The sequence below is a fragment of the Rhinolophus hipposideros genome, assembly GCF_964194185.1.
Source record: "Rhinolophus hipposideros genome assembly, chromosome: 1".
In the NCBI taxonomy this organism is placed as follows: domain Eukaryota; kingdom Metazoa; phylum Chordata; class Mammalia; order Chiroptera; family Rhinolophidae; genus Rhinolophus; species Rhinolophus hipposideros.
Window position 1 is genome coordinate 31,237,377 of NC_138047.1, and position 14,075 is coordinate 31,251,451.

General features: G+C 36.7%; 1 protein-coding gene across 4 annotated transcripts in view; it reads left to right on the forward strand.

Moving 5' to 3' along the window:
- CORIN (corin, serine peptidase) overlaps positions 1 to 14,075 on the forward strand; it is a 204,292-nt gene that overhangs the window by 64,386 nt on the left and 125,831 nt on the right. For all 4 annotated transcript variants that reach the window (XR_013994118.1, XM_081061606.1, XM_081061607.1 and 1 more), the window contains exon 4: positions 6,227 to 6,434. Coding sequence is in view for 3 of the 4 variants with exons in the window: in XM_081061606.1 (XP_080917732.1) it covers positions 6,227 to 6,434 (208 nt within the window). In the remaining variant the exon portion in view is untranslated. The remainder of the gene's footprint in view (positions 1 to 6,226; positions 6,435 to 14,075) is intronic.

Genomic DNA, 14,075 nt, shown 5'->3' on the forward strand with positions numbered 1-14,075 from the left:
ATCCTCATTTTTTGGATTCTTTTTTCTTTTTGCTATTCTAAGTGGGTGTTTTCTGCTACTTCATCTTCTAAATTGCTGATTTGATCTTCTACTTCATCAAGTCTACTTTTGATTTCCTCTGATATATTCTTTATTTCAGTTATTATATTCTTCATTTCTGACTGGTTCTTTTTTATGTTTTCTATCTCCATTTTTATGTTTCCTTTGTTGAAGTTCTCACTGATACCACCGAGCATCCTTACAACCTATGTTTGGAACTCTGCATCTGGTAGATTGCTTGTCTCCATTTCGTTTAGTTCTTTTTCTGGAGCTTTGGTCTGTTCTTTCATTTGGGACATGTTTCTTTACCTCTCCATTTTGGCTGCCTCCCTGTGTTTGCTTCTATGTATAAGGTAGAGCTGCAATGTCTCCTGGTCTTAGTAGAGTGGCTTTATGTAGTAGATGTCCTGTTGGGCCCAGTGCCGCAGTGTCCCTGGTCACCTGAGCCATGTGCTCCAGGTGTGTCCCTTGTGTGGGTTATGTGTGCACTCCTCTTGTACTTGAGCTTTAGTTTCTATTTGCATCTCAGTACGAGAGAATGAACCTTGGGCTAATTTTCTATGAGGATAGGCTGTGAGTACAGTGAAGGAGTTGTTGTGCAGGGGATGACCCTACAGAGCAGGATTCACTTTAGCAGGGTTTTGGTGCCTGCCCAGTCTGCCCTTCGGGTGTATTATCCTTAGAGGCAACCAGGTGGTGCTCCAACTTGGTCTGAAGTTGGCCACTAGTCGTGCTGACCCACTAGCCTGCTTGGGATGGGCCCTGCCACAGGCCAAGTTTGACAGGGGCAACCTGGGGCAACCTGGAATGAGCCACAAAGCAATCTGCAGATTGGCACCACCTGCATTGGGTTTGGAGGTGCCTTGAGAAGCCAAGCCATGAACTGAGGCTGACTGTCACTAGTGCTGGGCTTAGGGCTGCTCAGCAAGAGGTATGGGGCATGCCAAGGCCAGATGCAGCTTGTTTGGTTTTTTTGAACCTTTGAGAGATTTTAGGAAAGTCTGCAGCATGAGCCAAGAGAGCCTGTATGTAAAAGGCACTGGAAGTGGCTTGGGTATGCCTGCAAGTTGGATGGGGCAGGGTCTCAGGGAATCACCAGGGAACAGTGAACTTTGTTAGCCAGATCAATGGAGATTCAGATATGGCGGCTGCCTATGTCTGCACACCGGAGTGGGAGAGGACTCAACAAAAACAATGGATTCTGCCAGCACTTCTGTCTGGAAGATGGCTGCCCCTCCAGCCTGCCCTGAAGCCAGACAATTCATTTTCTCCATGTATGTTGCTGGCATCTTTTAAACTGATGCCCTAGCACTGGAGGTCAGTGCTAGCAATTTTGTTAGTAAGTCCATGCATGGGCTCTTTAAGACGAATGCCTGGGACTGCAGCTGCCTCCATCTTCCTCAGCCACAATACTCCCTGGTTTTCATAACCAGAAGTTATGAGAACATCTCTTTCCAACATTGGAACCCTGGGCTGTGGAGCCTTATGTGGGGTTGTGATCCCTCACTTCTCCAGGGGGATCTCTGCAGCTCAGCTATCACTTCCAATTTTTAACCACCACATGGGTGTGGAACCGTCCCTGTCCGTATCTCCACCCCTCCTACCAGGCTCAATATAAGATATTCTTCTGTATATCTATAGTTGTAGGATCTGTTCAGCTAGACTTCAGATGATTCTCAATGATGGTTGTTCTGTGGTTTGATTGTGATTTTGATGTGGTCATGAGAGGATGCAAGTACAGCATTTATCTACTCTGCCATCTTGACTGGAAATCCGGGTATCATCATTTTAAGATTAGCTACTCATGACATTTGATAGAGTGCACATTAATTTAGAAAAGTAAACCATTTATTCTTAAGTTAATTTTTGCATTATAAAAAGCATATGACTAAGAATTTCTAACTACACATCACCTGATTTTAGAAGTAGGAAAAAAAACAGAGTTTATCATAATTTTCAAATGAACATACAGAAAACTTTTCACCAGACCATTTTTCCTTCCTAATTCTAGTGTCTAGAAATATTAGGAGTGTGATATGAGTAGAAAACCCCCCAATTAGATCTAGAAATAATTGAGTCAGATTAAGAAAACAAAATAAAATTGATAACTTAACTCCAAGCAGCACTTTATTTTCATATTTTAACTTTTTCCTCAAATTGGGACCTGTATTATAATCAATGCCTACTCTGAAAATTTGTTGTTTGTTATTTGTTATTAAATCATTTCTTATTAGCAATGGTGTTTTAGAATTAAGGAGTTCATAAGAATAAATATTTCTGTTTTCCCAGTTATACATTACATCGAGAAGCAATTTTTTTCTTCAGATCTATTTCTAACTTTTCTTCTCTATTCCCCCCACTTGAAGTAACTCTTATTTAAAAGAAGATACACAATTTGAGTATGATATCTATATGAACACTATCATTAATTACATCCATTGTATCTTTTACACATTCTTGCATAGCACCTCTGACTTCTACTTTCTATCAGACTGAGTAGGAAGTTCTCAGGAAAGAAAAAACAAACTTTCCTCTCTTTTTTTCTATCCTATGAAAACGAAGTTAGATGGAGTAGCAACGATAAATGAGTCCATTTCCAAAAATACCCTTCCCTTTCCCCACAGAGAAATGGCTCTGCATAGTGCACAGCATGTAGCAGGCTTATGAAAATTGATTGCCCCTGATGAGAATGTGCAAAATACAACACTAGATTTATGTTTCAAAGACAATTATAAGAAAAGGTAATATTTGACATGCATGCTGAGGCAGAAGGGATGATAGGAAATTTGCACAATTACTTGAATATGAAAAATTTGAGGTCATGAGTCTTAAAGAGTAATTTCCTTTTATATTTGTTGTCTATGAGCAAATTCTCAGTGAAGTTTGAAGTCTCCTTTCTGCCCAGAATCAAGGTTTTTGATCTTTTCTGGTCACATGTCATGATGATTCTTAGTGTTTTTAGTTATTTTTCTCCACCAGTAGTACATAGACTTCCTGCCAATCCAGACCTTATGTCTTCATTGTAAATCCCCTAATCATTCACCCCACATTAGATTCTTCTTTTTGAATTTCTTTGGTATTTGCTGTGTTATTAACAGCTGTGGTGTAATGGGAAGAGTGTTGTCCTAAGAAAGGGAGGACCTGTGTATCAGTCTCACTTCTGTTAATGACTGTGTATCCTCTGAAAATCACTTTTTGTCTATTTGCCTACCTATCTATTTGTCCATCCATCCTTCTATCCATTCATCGTCTTTCTACACCTACCTACCTACCTATCTACCTACCTACAAACCTACCTACCTGCTTACCCATGAGAGCCTTAGTTTCTTCATTTACAACAAGAGGATATACTGTATATTTTAAGAATATATTTTATAATATGACAGTGCTTTGGAAAACTTTAGAAACCATTATACAAATATAAGATATTATTATTTATGTCTATACCAATTATTTTGAGACTTAGTTTTAAGCTTTCTTACCATTATTTTAATCATTTTCTGAGTATAGGTTTTTTTTCCCCCCCCAAGGAAAGTTGTTTTTAGAGGGGGAAATATCTTTTTTGTTTTTCTTTTGTGCAACTCACACTGTCAACTAAAATGCACTTTTCCTCACTGTATTGTCTTTTTCAAATGATCTTTCAAAATTCACTGTTTTCTGTTTTCTTTGGCTAGGTGGGATGAATGGGCCTTTTGGTCATCTCATTGTTTCAAATGTGGTTTATCATCAAATATATAAACCCCAAAGCTGATGACCCATAAAGAAAATACTGTAACTCAAAATGAATTGCAACACGTAATCAGTATCCAAGGGCGTATTATCTGTGAATAAAAATACAGACCCTGTGATACATCATTATGTGCCTTTTAGCCCGTTCTTCTCAAGGAGCATTAGGAATTATCTTTTTTTGATAACTGTTTTTAACATAATAACCCCCTTTGCCTTAGCCTAACGTGACTCCAAACGGAAATTACTCAGAAGACATAGGTTTGAAAATCTGGAATTTCCACATAGTAGCTGTGTACTTCTGGGCAAATGTCTTGGCCTTTCTGAAATTGAGTTTCCTTGTGTATGATATAGATATGATATCACTTTACTGGGTTGTGAAAATGAGATAATTGTGAATGAGGGAATCTGAATACCTGTTTTAGAGCCTGGCACAAGGTTGGTTGTCGGTAAATATTTTCTTAAGATTGAAATTTCCACGAGTGAGTTTGTATTTTTGATGGAGAAAAATTTACCCTCAGCTCTTAAAAGCAAAAATCTCTTCTTGTAGCGTCATATGTATAATCGTGTTATTTTGAAATGTACGTTCTCCCTGTCTATAATGTTCTACCACACTAAAATGTGTTTTAACTTCCCTCACTAAATAATAACTAGAGTATCATATTCATAAAACTTGCCCAGAACTCCCTACCTGAGCACTCATGCAAAATTGAATTCATGTGTATTTGTGTTCTTTCTGCATATTTTAACTTGGATTTTTTTTTTGTCTCTAATGCCTTTTTCCCCATTTTGTATTTTGAGTTTGATGATGTCAAAAAAACTGTTGTGCCCTTAAATATTTTGCCATGTCTATTCTAGGGTCTAGCATCCAGAGAAATTCTGCATGCCACTGCTTGCCTTTCAAAGTGGAAACATTGTTTTGATCATGCCCTACTAAGCTCCGCATGTTTTCGATGATCAATAAATATTACATACTGTGTTTCCCCGAAAATAAGACCTGGCTGGACAATCAGCTGTAATGCGTCTTTTGGAGCACAAATTAATATAAGACCCGGTCTTATTTTATTATAATATGAGATCAGGTCTTTAATATAATAACGTAATGTAATATAATATAATATAATATAATATAATATAATATAATATAATATAATATAATATAATATAATGTAACACAGGGTCTTATATTAATTTTTGCTCCAAAAGATGCATTAGAGCTGATTGTCCAGCTAGGTCTTAGTTTTGGGGAAACATGGTAACAATGGAGATTTGTGTCTTTTCATGAAGTGTAAGACTCTTTGAGGTAATGGTTATAATCTAGTCATTTGGGGAAAAGACTTCTTAAAGGGCTCGGTGGTTTTCAAAGAGGTTTGAAAGAAATGTGAGATTAAGAAGTATACTTAGAAGTAGACTGCAGAAGACCATGACCGGATATTTGAAGTGATCTATCAGAATGAATGAATGAATCAGAAAAGGGGGTTGGGAATTCTTCTGTGACAGGGTATATTTATTCTGTATTACAGTCAAAGGGTTACTTTGGCCATTTGATCAGAAAGGCAGCCTCATTTTTTAACATTATCATTATTAAAATGGACTTAGTCTTTGGTTTGGAGAAGTTTTTCTCTTCACTTCTTTGGTTAAGAATCATATCATGATCTGAAGAGATGGTGCCTTTCTTGTTGAACTTCTTTCCCTTCTTGCTCTTCCTCTCCAACATAATTAAAATGAATATTTCTGCTACATTTCTAGAGCCTGAAGATTCTGCTTTTAAATACTAGTTTGCTTAAACAATAGCCAAAATTTCAATTCTTGTTAATAAAAGTAAATAAAAGTATGTCTCCTAAAATCCCATCATCTGGAGTCATATTAATATTTTGATTTATATCAGACCAACCATGCACATTTATGGAATGAAGAAGGAAAGGCTGTGGAGGTGGTAGTGCCCAGGAGAAAAGCCAGCTAAACTATGAAAGAAAATGAAATCAAGAGGCTCTGAACTGACTCTAAACTACTGACATAGTCAGGATTGAAGATCCATGTAGTTAAATCTGTGTTCACAATCATTATTATTTCCTTAGGATAACTTTTTTAGAAATTATATTACAGTTTCAAAGGATGTGCATTTTAAAAAGATGTTTTTGGATACATACTGCCCTGCCCAGCTGTGATCCAAAACCACGATTGCCAGTTTATATGCCCACCAGCTGGGTATGAATGTAGTTTTCCACATATCTGCCCAGGACACAAATGCTCTCCCTCTGTGAATGTAAATAGCTTGATTTCATTATCACACACATTCACATGTGTGCAGGCACAAAGATGTATGTGTATGTATATATGTGTCAGTATATCGTTCTTATTTAAAGAGTATATTTTATGAACACCTTAACCTATCATATCAAATGAGTTTGTGAACATATTTGATTTTCTGCTTCTAAATGTAATTATCTTGACTTCCCAGGTGCCTGTGTGAACATCAGCCACAGCCAATGTCAGATGCTGCCCTACCACACCACGCTAATACCTCTCTCCTCGAGTGTCAAAAACACGGAAATGGAGAAGTTCCTCAAATTCTTCACATATCTCCATCGCCTCAGTTGCTATCAACATATCATGCTTTTTGGCTGTAGCCTTGTCTTCCCCGAGTGCATCTATGATGGTGATGACAGGTATTTTGGAACCCAAATCATTCAGTGATAAGAGTAGATTATAGCAGAAGTGTCTGAGAAGAGCAAAATTATCCTAAGCTACCCCATTTGGTTTTTGTTGTTAAAGAAGAAAAAAACCAAACACCAGTCATAGCCAGTTGTAATCCTTTTAAACTAGAAACTTTTTGAAAACCTGGAATAATTTTATTTATGGGAATAAATGATTCAGTATTTTAGACTGATGCTATCAGCTGGGACACTCAGTAGCTATTTCAGTGATGGTCTGGCAGAAGACAGATGGTGTATTCAAAGGGGTGATTGAAAAGAGTTTATTGGAAGAACTATTTATGGAGGTGTGGTTAGGATGAAGAGAACAAATAAGTGATGGGAGGCCCCAGGGTCTTGCCATAGGGGAATGCAGTTCTGCCACCCATGCCTTGCACTTGCCAGCACTTGGAGAGAGCAGTAGATGTGGGAGAGAGGTCTCCTGACAGGCTATGTGCTGCTGTCCTAGGAGGAGCACAGCCACTGCCAGCCCTTTAGTCCTGCAGGGAGAGAGAAGAATTGAATACCCTGGCCTCACTCTCCTCCTGCCCTCCCATCTGCCAGGGTCTCCTGCCAACTAACTCACCGACAACCATTGGGCAAGGGCACACAATTAATGTGAGCTCAAAAGATAAGGGCCAACCTCTCATCTAAATATCCTCAGCTCACAAGTCCCGTATCTCATCATCTAAATCAGCTATGGGGGAGATGCTGGGTGATTTTTATGGTTGACACTAGAACTCAGTCAGGCAAGGAGGGTGAAGGATAGCGGCAGAGGGACAAAGAGAGACTGTGCAGCACACTATCGAATAGGATTAGAGATAATTTTCAATAAGATAATTTTCAATAAGAGTATAAAAAGTATGTCACGAAATATTTGAAATACTAAATATACATTTTTAAAAGCATGTGCTAAAACACGTTATCACATATAACTCAATTATTCTCTGAATTAAAATGTTAGAAAGTTTTCAGAACAGAAATGTTAGAATGAATTGCATTTTGAAGTGCAAATAGATGGTTTGCTATTTGTATTAATTTGATTAGTGTGTAAAATATGTTTTTAATAAGGCAAAGTCATTTATTATTTTAATTGGAAGAAGCCTGAATTGCCATAGAATAAAAAGTAGGTACAATAGAAACACTAGATTCTGAATTGTAGAAGTAAGTAAAGAGTTATTAGCAGACACAACATTCAGGAAAACGTTTTGCTGGAAAGAACCATTTGCAGACGGTGTTTTTATGGTAGAAAGAGAGAGAAGCTCTGTTAGGTATTTCCCAGGGGTTAAACTAGAGAGGGTAGTAAAGAGGCCTCCTGTGTTCCTAGAATGATGGCAGTATGACAGGGTGATTGTATTAGTTTCCTAGGGCTGCTGTAACAAATTACTATAAGCTGGGTGGCTTAAACAACATAAATTTTTTATCTCACAGCTCTGGAAGCTAGAAGCCCCAAATCTGGCAGGGCCATGTTCCTTCTGGAGCTTGCCAAGGGAGACCTCATTTCCCTCCTTGCCAGCTTCTGGTGATTTCAGGCATTCCTTGACTTGTGCCCGTGTCACTCCTGTCTCTGCCTCCATTGTCACATGCCTTCTCTTCCGTGTGTTTGTGTGGTTTCTTCTGTCTCTTATGAGTTCACGTGTCATTAGATTTAGGGCCCATCCTGACACCTAAGATAATCTTATCATCGCAAAGGCCTTAACTTAATTACATCTGCACACAACTTTTTTTCCAAATAAGGTCACATTCGAGGTCCCAGTGGTTAGGACATGGACATATCTTTGGGAGGGGGGCACCACTGAACACACTGCAGTGGCTGAGAAAACAGCAGGCTATGCAGCCACATGTCTCAGCCCTTTCATCTGTAAAATGAAGATAATAGCTGTATTTCCTTTATAAAGTTCACATGAGGATTAAATGCTAGAGACAGCTTGGGACAGTGCCTCGCTTTTAAAAACAGCTCAGTAGACGTCAGCAATAGTTATCAAGCAATGGATTGAAAAGAGGAAGAAGTAGTAATAAAATTGAGAGCACAAGAAGTATTTATAACATATGCGAAGTATTGAAGGATTGGAGAAAAATGTAGAATACTATATGGATTAAAGGAAAATTACTTAAGTAGAGTATTCAAGGCTGCTGGACCTGGATTCTAGTTCCGTTTCTTCTTAATTTCAAACAATTTCACTTATATGTCTTTGCTTTAATTTCTCTGTAGGCTCATGTGTATGCATAAATAAGATAATGAAAGAGGGTGCATTCAGCTTTCAGGGGACTCTTGTTTCATTTTGATCATCCTTCTTATAATAACTCAGTCTCCGCTCTCAGTTAAATTAGTTGCAAAATTCTAGTTAAGCTGCTCATAGTCTTCAGGGCACTTTTAGGTAAAATTTGTTTTCCTCCTGACCTGGTTCATCCTGAGAAATGCTCTCATGTGAGAGCTTTCCATTTTCTGTTATAATGGATAATGATTTATAGTCAGTTTTCAGGTGTCCTTTGGGGATTTATCCTATTTTTTTATTATTACATTTATTATCATATTTAATTTTATAATTACACTTTCAGACCTGTGCTTCTTACTGTCACTGATGATGTGCATGGCACTTGCAAGCTAAATTTAACATGCAAAATAAGTTGAGAAAAGTACAAAGTATTATTGGGAAATAATTTAAAGTTGAACATATTTTTCTTATATTGCACTATTGTGTATACTTTTATACTAATTTTCTTTACTATTTAAATAATGGAGAATGGCTTATATTCCATCCTAGAGAAAATAGGTACTTAAAACATAAACACTTAAAATTTAACATAAACACTTAAAACGTAACACTTAAAATTTAACTTAAAAAGTGGGATGTATAAATGGTAGTTTTTAACTTGACTCCTTTGAGACCTCAGATACTCACTAATATATTATATAACAATGAACTTTAACAGTGTCTACTTTAGACGAGGTTGCATTTAATAAGTGTATGTATTATGCAGAATACAGAATAATTGAAGTGGAATATAATTTATGTGGATTCAGTGAAATGGAGCTCAAAATATTGAGATTTAGTGGAAAACCATTTGGGTGATCCTAAAAATTTGTGCGTTAGAGGAATAGCTTAGAAATATCTGCAAGTAACTAGAGATGAATTCACAATTCCTGGGCAAGTAGAATAACAAAAGTTTCTGGATGACTTTTGATACACAAGACACACTGACGTCTCAGCGTTTGAAAGAGGAACCAGATATTGCAGCTTCGTGCTTTCGATGTATAATTATCTCCCTTTCCCACCTTGTTGAATAATAGGCCTATAACTTTATCAAAGCTGGAGGGGGTTTAATTTAGCCTGGAAAATCCAGCCTTGGCTTTACTTCTACAAGACACCCAGGAGAGCCTGCTGATTGTCATCTCCCTACTCACATCTAATACTTTGCAGAGAAACTCTGCTTATGAAATAAGGCCTTAACATTAAACACTTGACATGTTTTGCTATTGATCTCATCCTCTGGAGTGTTGATTTGCCCCTGGGTCCTTAGCAAAAATTCTTAATATCTGTGGAAATAAATAAAAATTCCTTATCTAGTTGGATGACTAGAGATTAAAGATTATATCTGAAACCTGGGAACTACAGGACAGTTCTCTGTAGTGTACTCAATCCCCATAGGATTGTAGTGAGGATCAACTGAGTTTCCTCAAATAAGCTTCTTCAGAAGCATTATACTTTTTCCCAAATAAGTATGATCACTGGAGATTAGCGAATTTAATCTGGCACCTGCTGAGAAAGGGCTTGAATGTTTGGGGGTAGAGAAAACCTGAGGCAAACCATAGCTTTTCGTCTGTTGTCATTTATAAGACCTTGGACATTTTAGTTAACCTTGCTGACCCTGTTTCTTCATCTTTGTAATGATACTGATAATACCCACTTCATAGGGTTTGTTTGTATGTATTAAACAACATTTTACTTAAAGTCCTCATACGAGTACATGGTCTACACTATCTGGCACACTCCATAAATAGTAACTACTATTATTGATATAGTAGTCAAACATAATATTTGAATTTCTGGGAGGGTCTACACTTCATCATCTTCTTTCAGAAATGCAAGATTTGCATGTTTTTCTCATTCTTCCCTCCTTCTAATCTATTTTCTGCTTAGCTGCCAAAGTGATAATTTCAAAAGACAAATTAGATGATGTCATTCCCCTGCTTCTACTCGTTCTCGGGCTTTCCATTAGACTTGGATTACAAGCTAAACTCTTTGCTGCGCCTTTGAAGCCTTCCTTGCTCAAGTGTCGTTGACCCTGCCCCAACTGCACTGACCTTTCTTTCTATTTCTCAAAAATGCCAACATCTTTCCCACTTCATTTGCACATGCTGTTCCCTTTGTCTTTAAGGAGCCCTTTGCTCAAAAGACATCTCTGCAAAGAAACCTCTCTGACCACCCTCAGTAGTTTTGTTATCTTTCACTGCAGCATGGCTATATCCCTTTTTGCTTGTTTTTCGTTATCTGTCTTACTTTATAAACTCCCATTGGCAGAGAACCTGTTGACTTTGTACATCATTGTATACCCAGTGTTCACAATAGTGCCCAACACACAGTAGGTGCTCAGTAAATATTTGTAGGGATGAATGAATAAATAAATAAATTCTTCATTTAGCGAGCCCTCCTAAATGTCTAGTTGCAAAATATGTTGACTATAGTTGTACGTTGCTTGGTATAATTGATGTTCTTGAAAATTCATGCATAAATCCAATTCTATATACATATTAAATGAATTACAATTTTAAAGTTATCTGGGTGATATTCTCAGACATGATTTAGCTTCCTTCTGACTGAGCTTCAGTTGGCAGAAAAACCAGCTAAAATACATTAACTTGCTCTTCTCCAGCTGTCAAAATCCTGGACCTGATAGATCGGGGAGCACTAGACTGTTCCTGACTCAGTTCTTTCTTCTTAATATTGACTACTATGCACTCGATTAAAAAGACTAGGTCAACTCTAGTTGAAAATCTTAGACTTAAGGTTTAGCTAAAAAGCCAAAACAAAACAATAATAAAAAGTCTGAGAATAATGACCAGGATAATGATTCAGAATGTGTTCATGTGAAGAATAGTTGAGGGACCTGGAGGGGTGACGCCCCAATGGTTCACCCTGTCCATTCTCTAACATGTCTGGACCACGGCCTGGAAGAGGGAGCACACTTTTTCTGTGCTCCCTGCTTCTGCAGGGAAAAGATGGAACCAATCATTGAAAGTCACAGAGAAGTACATTCTAACTTAACTAAACCTTCGTGGATAATAAAGTTGTATATGCATGGAATTGTTGTCTCAGGAAATGATGAGTTTTTATCACTGAAAATATTTAAACCAATTGATGAGAACTTATTGGAGACCTTGTAGCAAAAAAGCCCAGCATCTTTTGGTAAATTAGTTTCCCATCAGATTAAGGGGAAGGTCTATTCATAGTAGCATATAAATAGACTGATTAAAGGAGCTCTACAAACTTATGAAAGAAGATAAAAAAATTAACTTTACCATAACTTTTCTCAGGGATACTTTTACATTTGCTTTGGGAATAATAATGACAGAATCCATTGGGGGCTTTTGGGGGGTTGTGTTGACATCTCATGGAGCATATCCAGTAACAACAGGTGGTGACCTGTTTTCAGAAAGAATGGGTTGAATTAACTGTAGGATTTCCATTTTGCCAAGTGGGGTTTGCAAATTGGGACCCTACCACCCAAAGCCCTTTTTCTCTTCATTTTGACTCTCAGGTTCTCACCTAAATAAATGTTAAACAGATATTTAAAATATATCACCTTGCGGAGATGCTAAATTATCTTCTTGGGACACCTGTGTGTCTTGGATGGCTTGGTGCATGCTCAGAGTTAGGTCTTAGTAGAAAACAGAAATTCTAACTCCAAATGTTAAGACCTGTCCCCCTGTGTACTTCTCATGCTTGATTCTGTGAGTTTTGCCTCTAAAATCTTGATAATAAATCAAGATAATAAATCAATAACTCTGCTATGTTGCTATCTTCTATTCACCTTATATTCATTTCTTTGTCTTTCTCTTATTTTTATTACAAAATTAACACACACTTCTTGCAAAAATGTCAAAGAACATACAATTAAAAACATACTTCCCAATAAATGGTGACATAATTAAGTAAATAAAAGTCTCTCAAGTTTTATAAGAAAAAACATACTCCCACCCTCCATTAACCCACACTTCCCAGTCCAATTCTCCAGTTCAATTATTGTTCACAAATTACATTTGAATCTATCCTGACAATTTTTTATGCATTTCAAACATTCTTTGAAAAAAATAAAAACTACATATATGTGTAAAAAATTTCCTTTCCCCATTCTCAATTTTCATTCCCTTTGGGTAGCAACTGGGACAATTTTACACTGTTCTGCAATAGTTTTTACTTTTACTTTATATTTGATGGACACTTTCCAGATCAACATACATAGTTCTAACCTGAAACTAATAAAATAAAAAAAGAGAAAGATTTAGTAACTTGCCCTAAGTCACACAGCTAGTAAGTTGTGTGGCTGGAATTCGAAGCTAGGCAGTCTGAATTCAGAGCCTGTGCTTTTAGCTATATAGTATACATAATGAATAACTTAGGGCATAGATATACTGCAATGCTTGTTCAGAATACACAAATATATTATTGGTGGAACAGAACAACAAATCCAGAAATCAAATAAAGATAGATTTAGGAAATATGATAAAGGTAGCATTTCAAAATAAGAAAAAAAAGAATGAATTGCTGTTCAGTAGTGTGTATTGGAATAATTGGTGACCAATTTATGAAATTAAAATTAAGTTCCTACTTCACACCATATAAAATAAAAATAAACTAAAAAATACATTGGAGAAAAATCAGTTATTAATTGGGGTAGATTTTTCTAATGATGAAATGAAACCAAGAAGACCTGTATGTCAGAAAAACTGACAAATTTGACTACATAAAATTGGGGGGAAATCTTACATTCATTTTTTAAGCTTTAATTTTTGCTAAAATTCTGGTAGGTAAATAAAAAAGTTCCAGGCATATTTTTGTTTCAGCATATAGCGGGGAAGAAGAAAAATGTTATTAAAAGAAACAAGATCTGTTTAAATTTTTCTTTTTGGAAGGCACAATTTGTTCATTTCTTATAAATGCCCCAGACTTCTTTTAGAAGCAGTAGCGTTCCCTGGAAAAATGAGCCCATACTACAGTTCTCATTACTTAAAGTTACAATAAAAGTTTCCTGTCATTCAAATGCACGGATGATATGGTTTTCCTGTACTGACTCCATCATATTAGTAAAGGTGGCTACAACACTGAGATGACCTGTTGCTGAGTAACCAAAATAGCACCAAAATTGATATTGGAATGATTCTTTTTTAAAGTAGTTGCTATACCAAAATTATAAAGTTTCTCCTCCACCATCCAACTTATACTCACAATTTCTACTACTGCACAGCATTATATTGCCACATTATTTTTGAGTTGAAATTTACTGATAATGTTTTAGTAAAAAAGTGATAAATTTGCCTGCCTGTAATGTAATTTTGGAAAGCTTACTGTGTTCTTAAATATGTTATTTTATAAGATAGCATGTGCCAATCTCCTA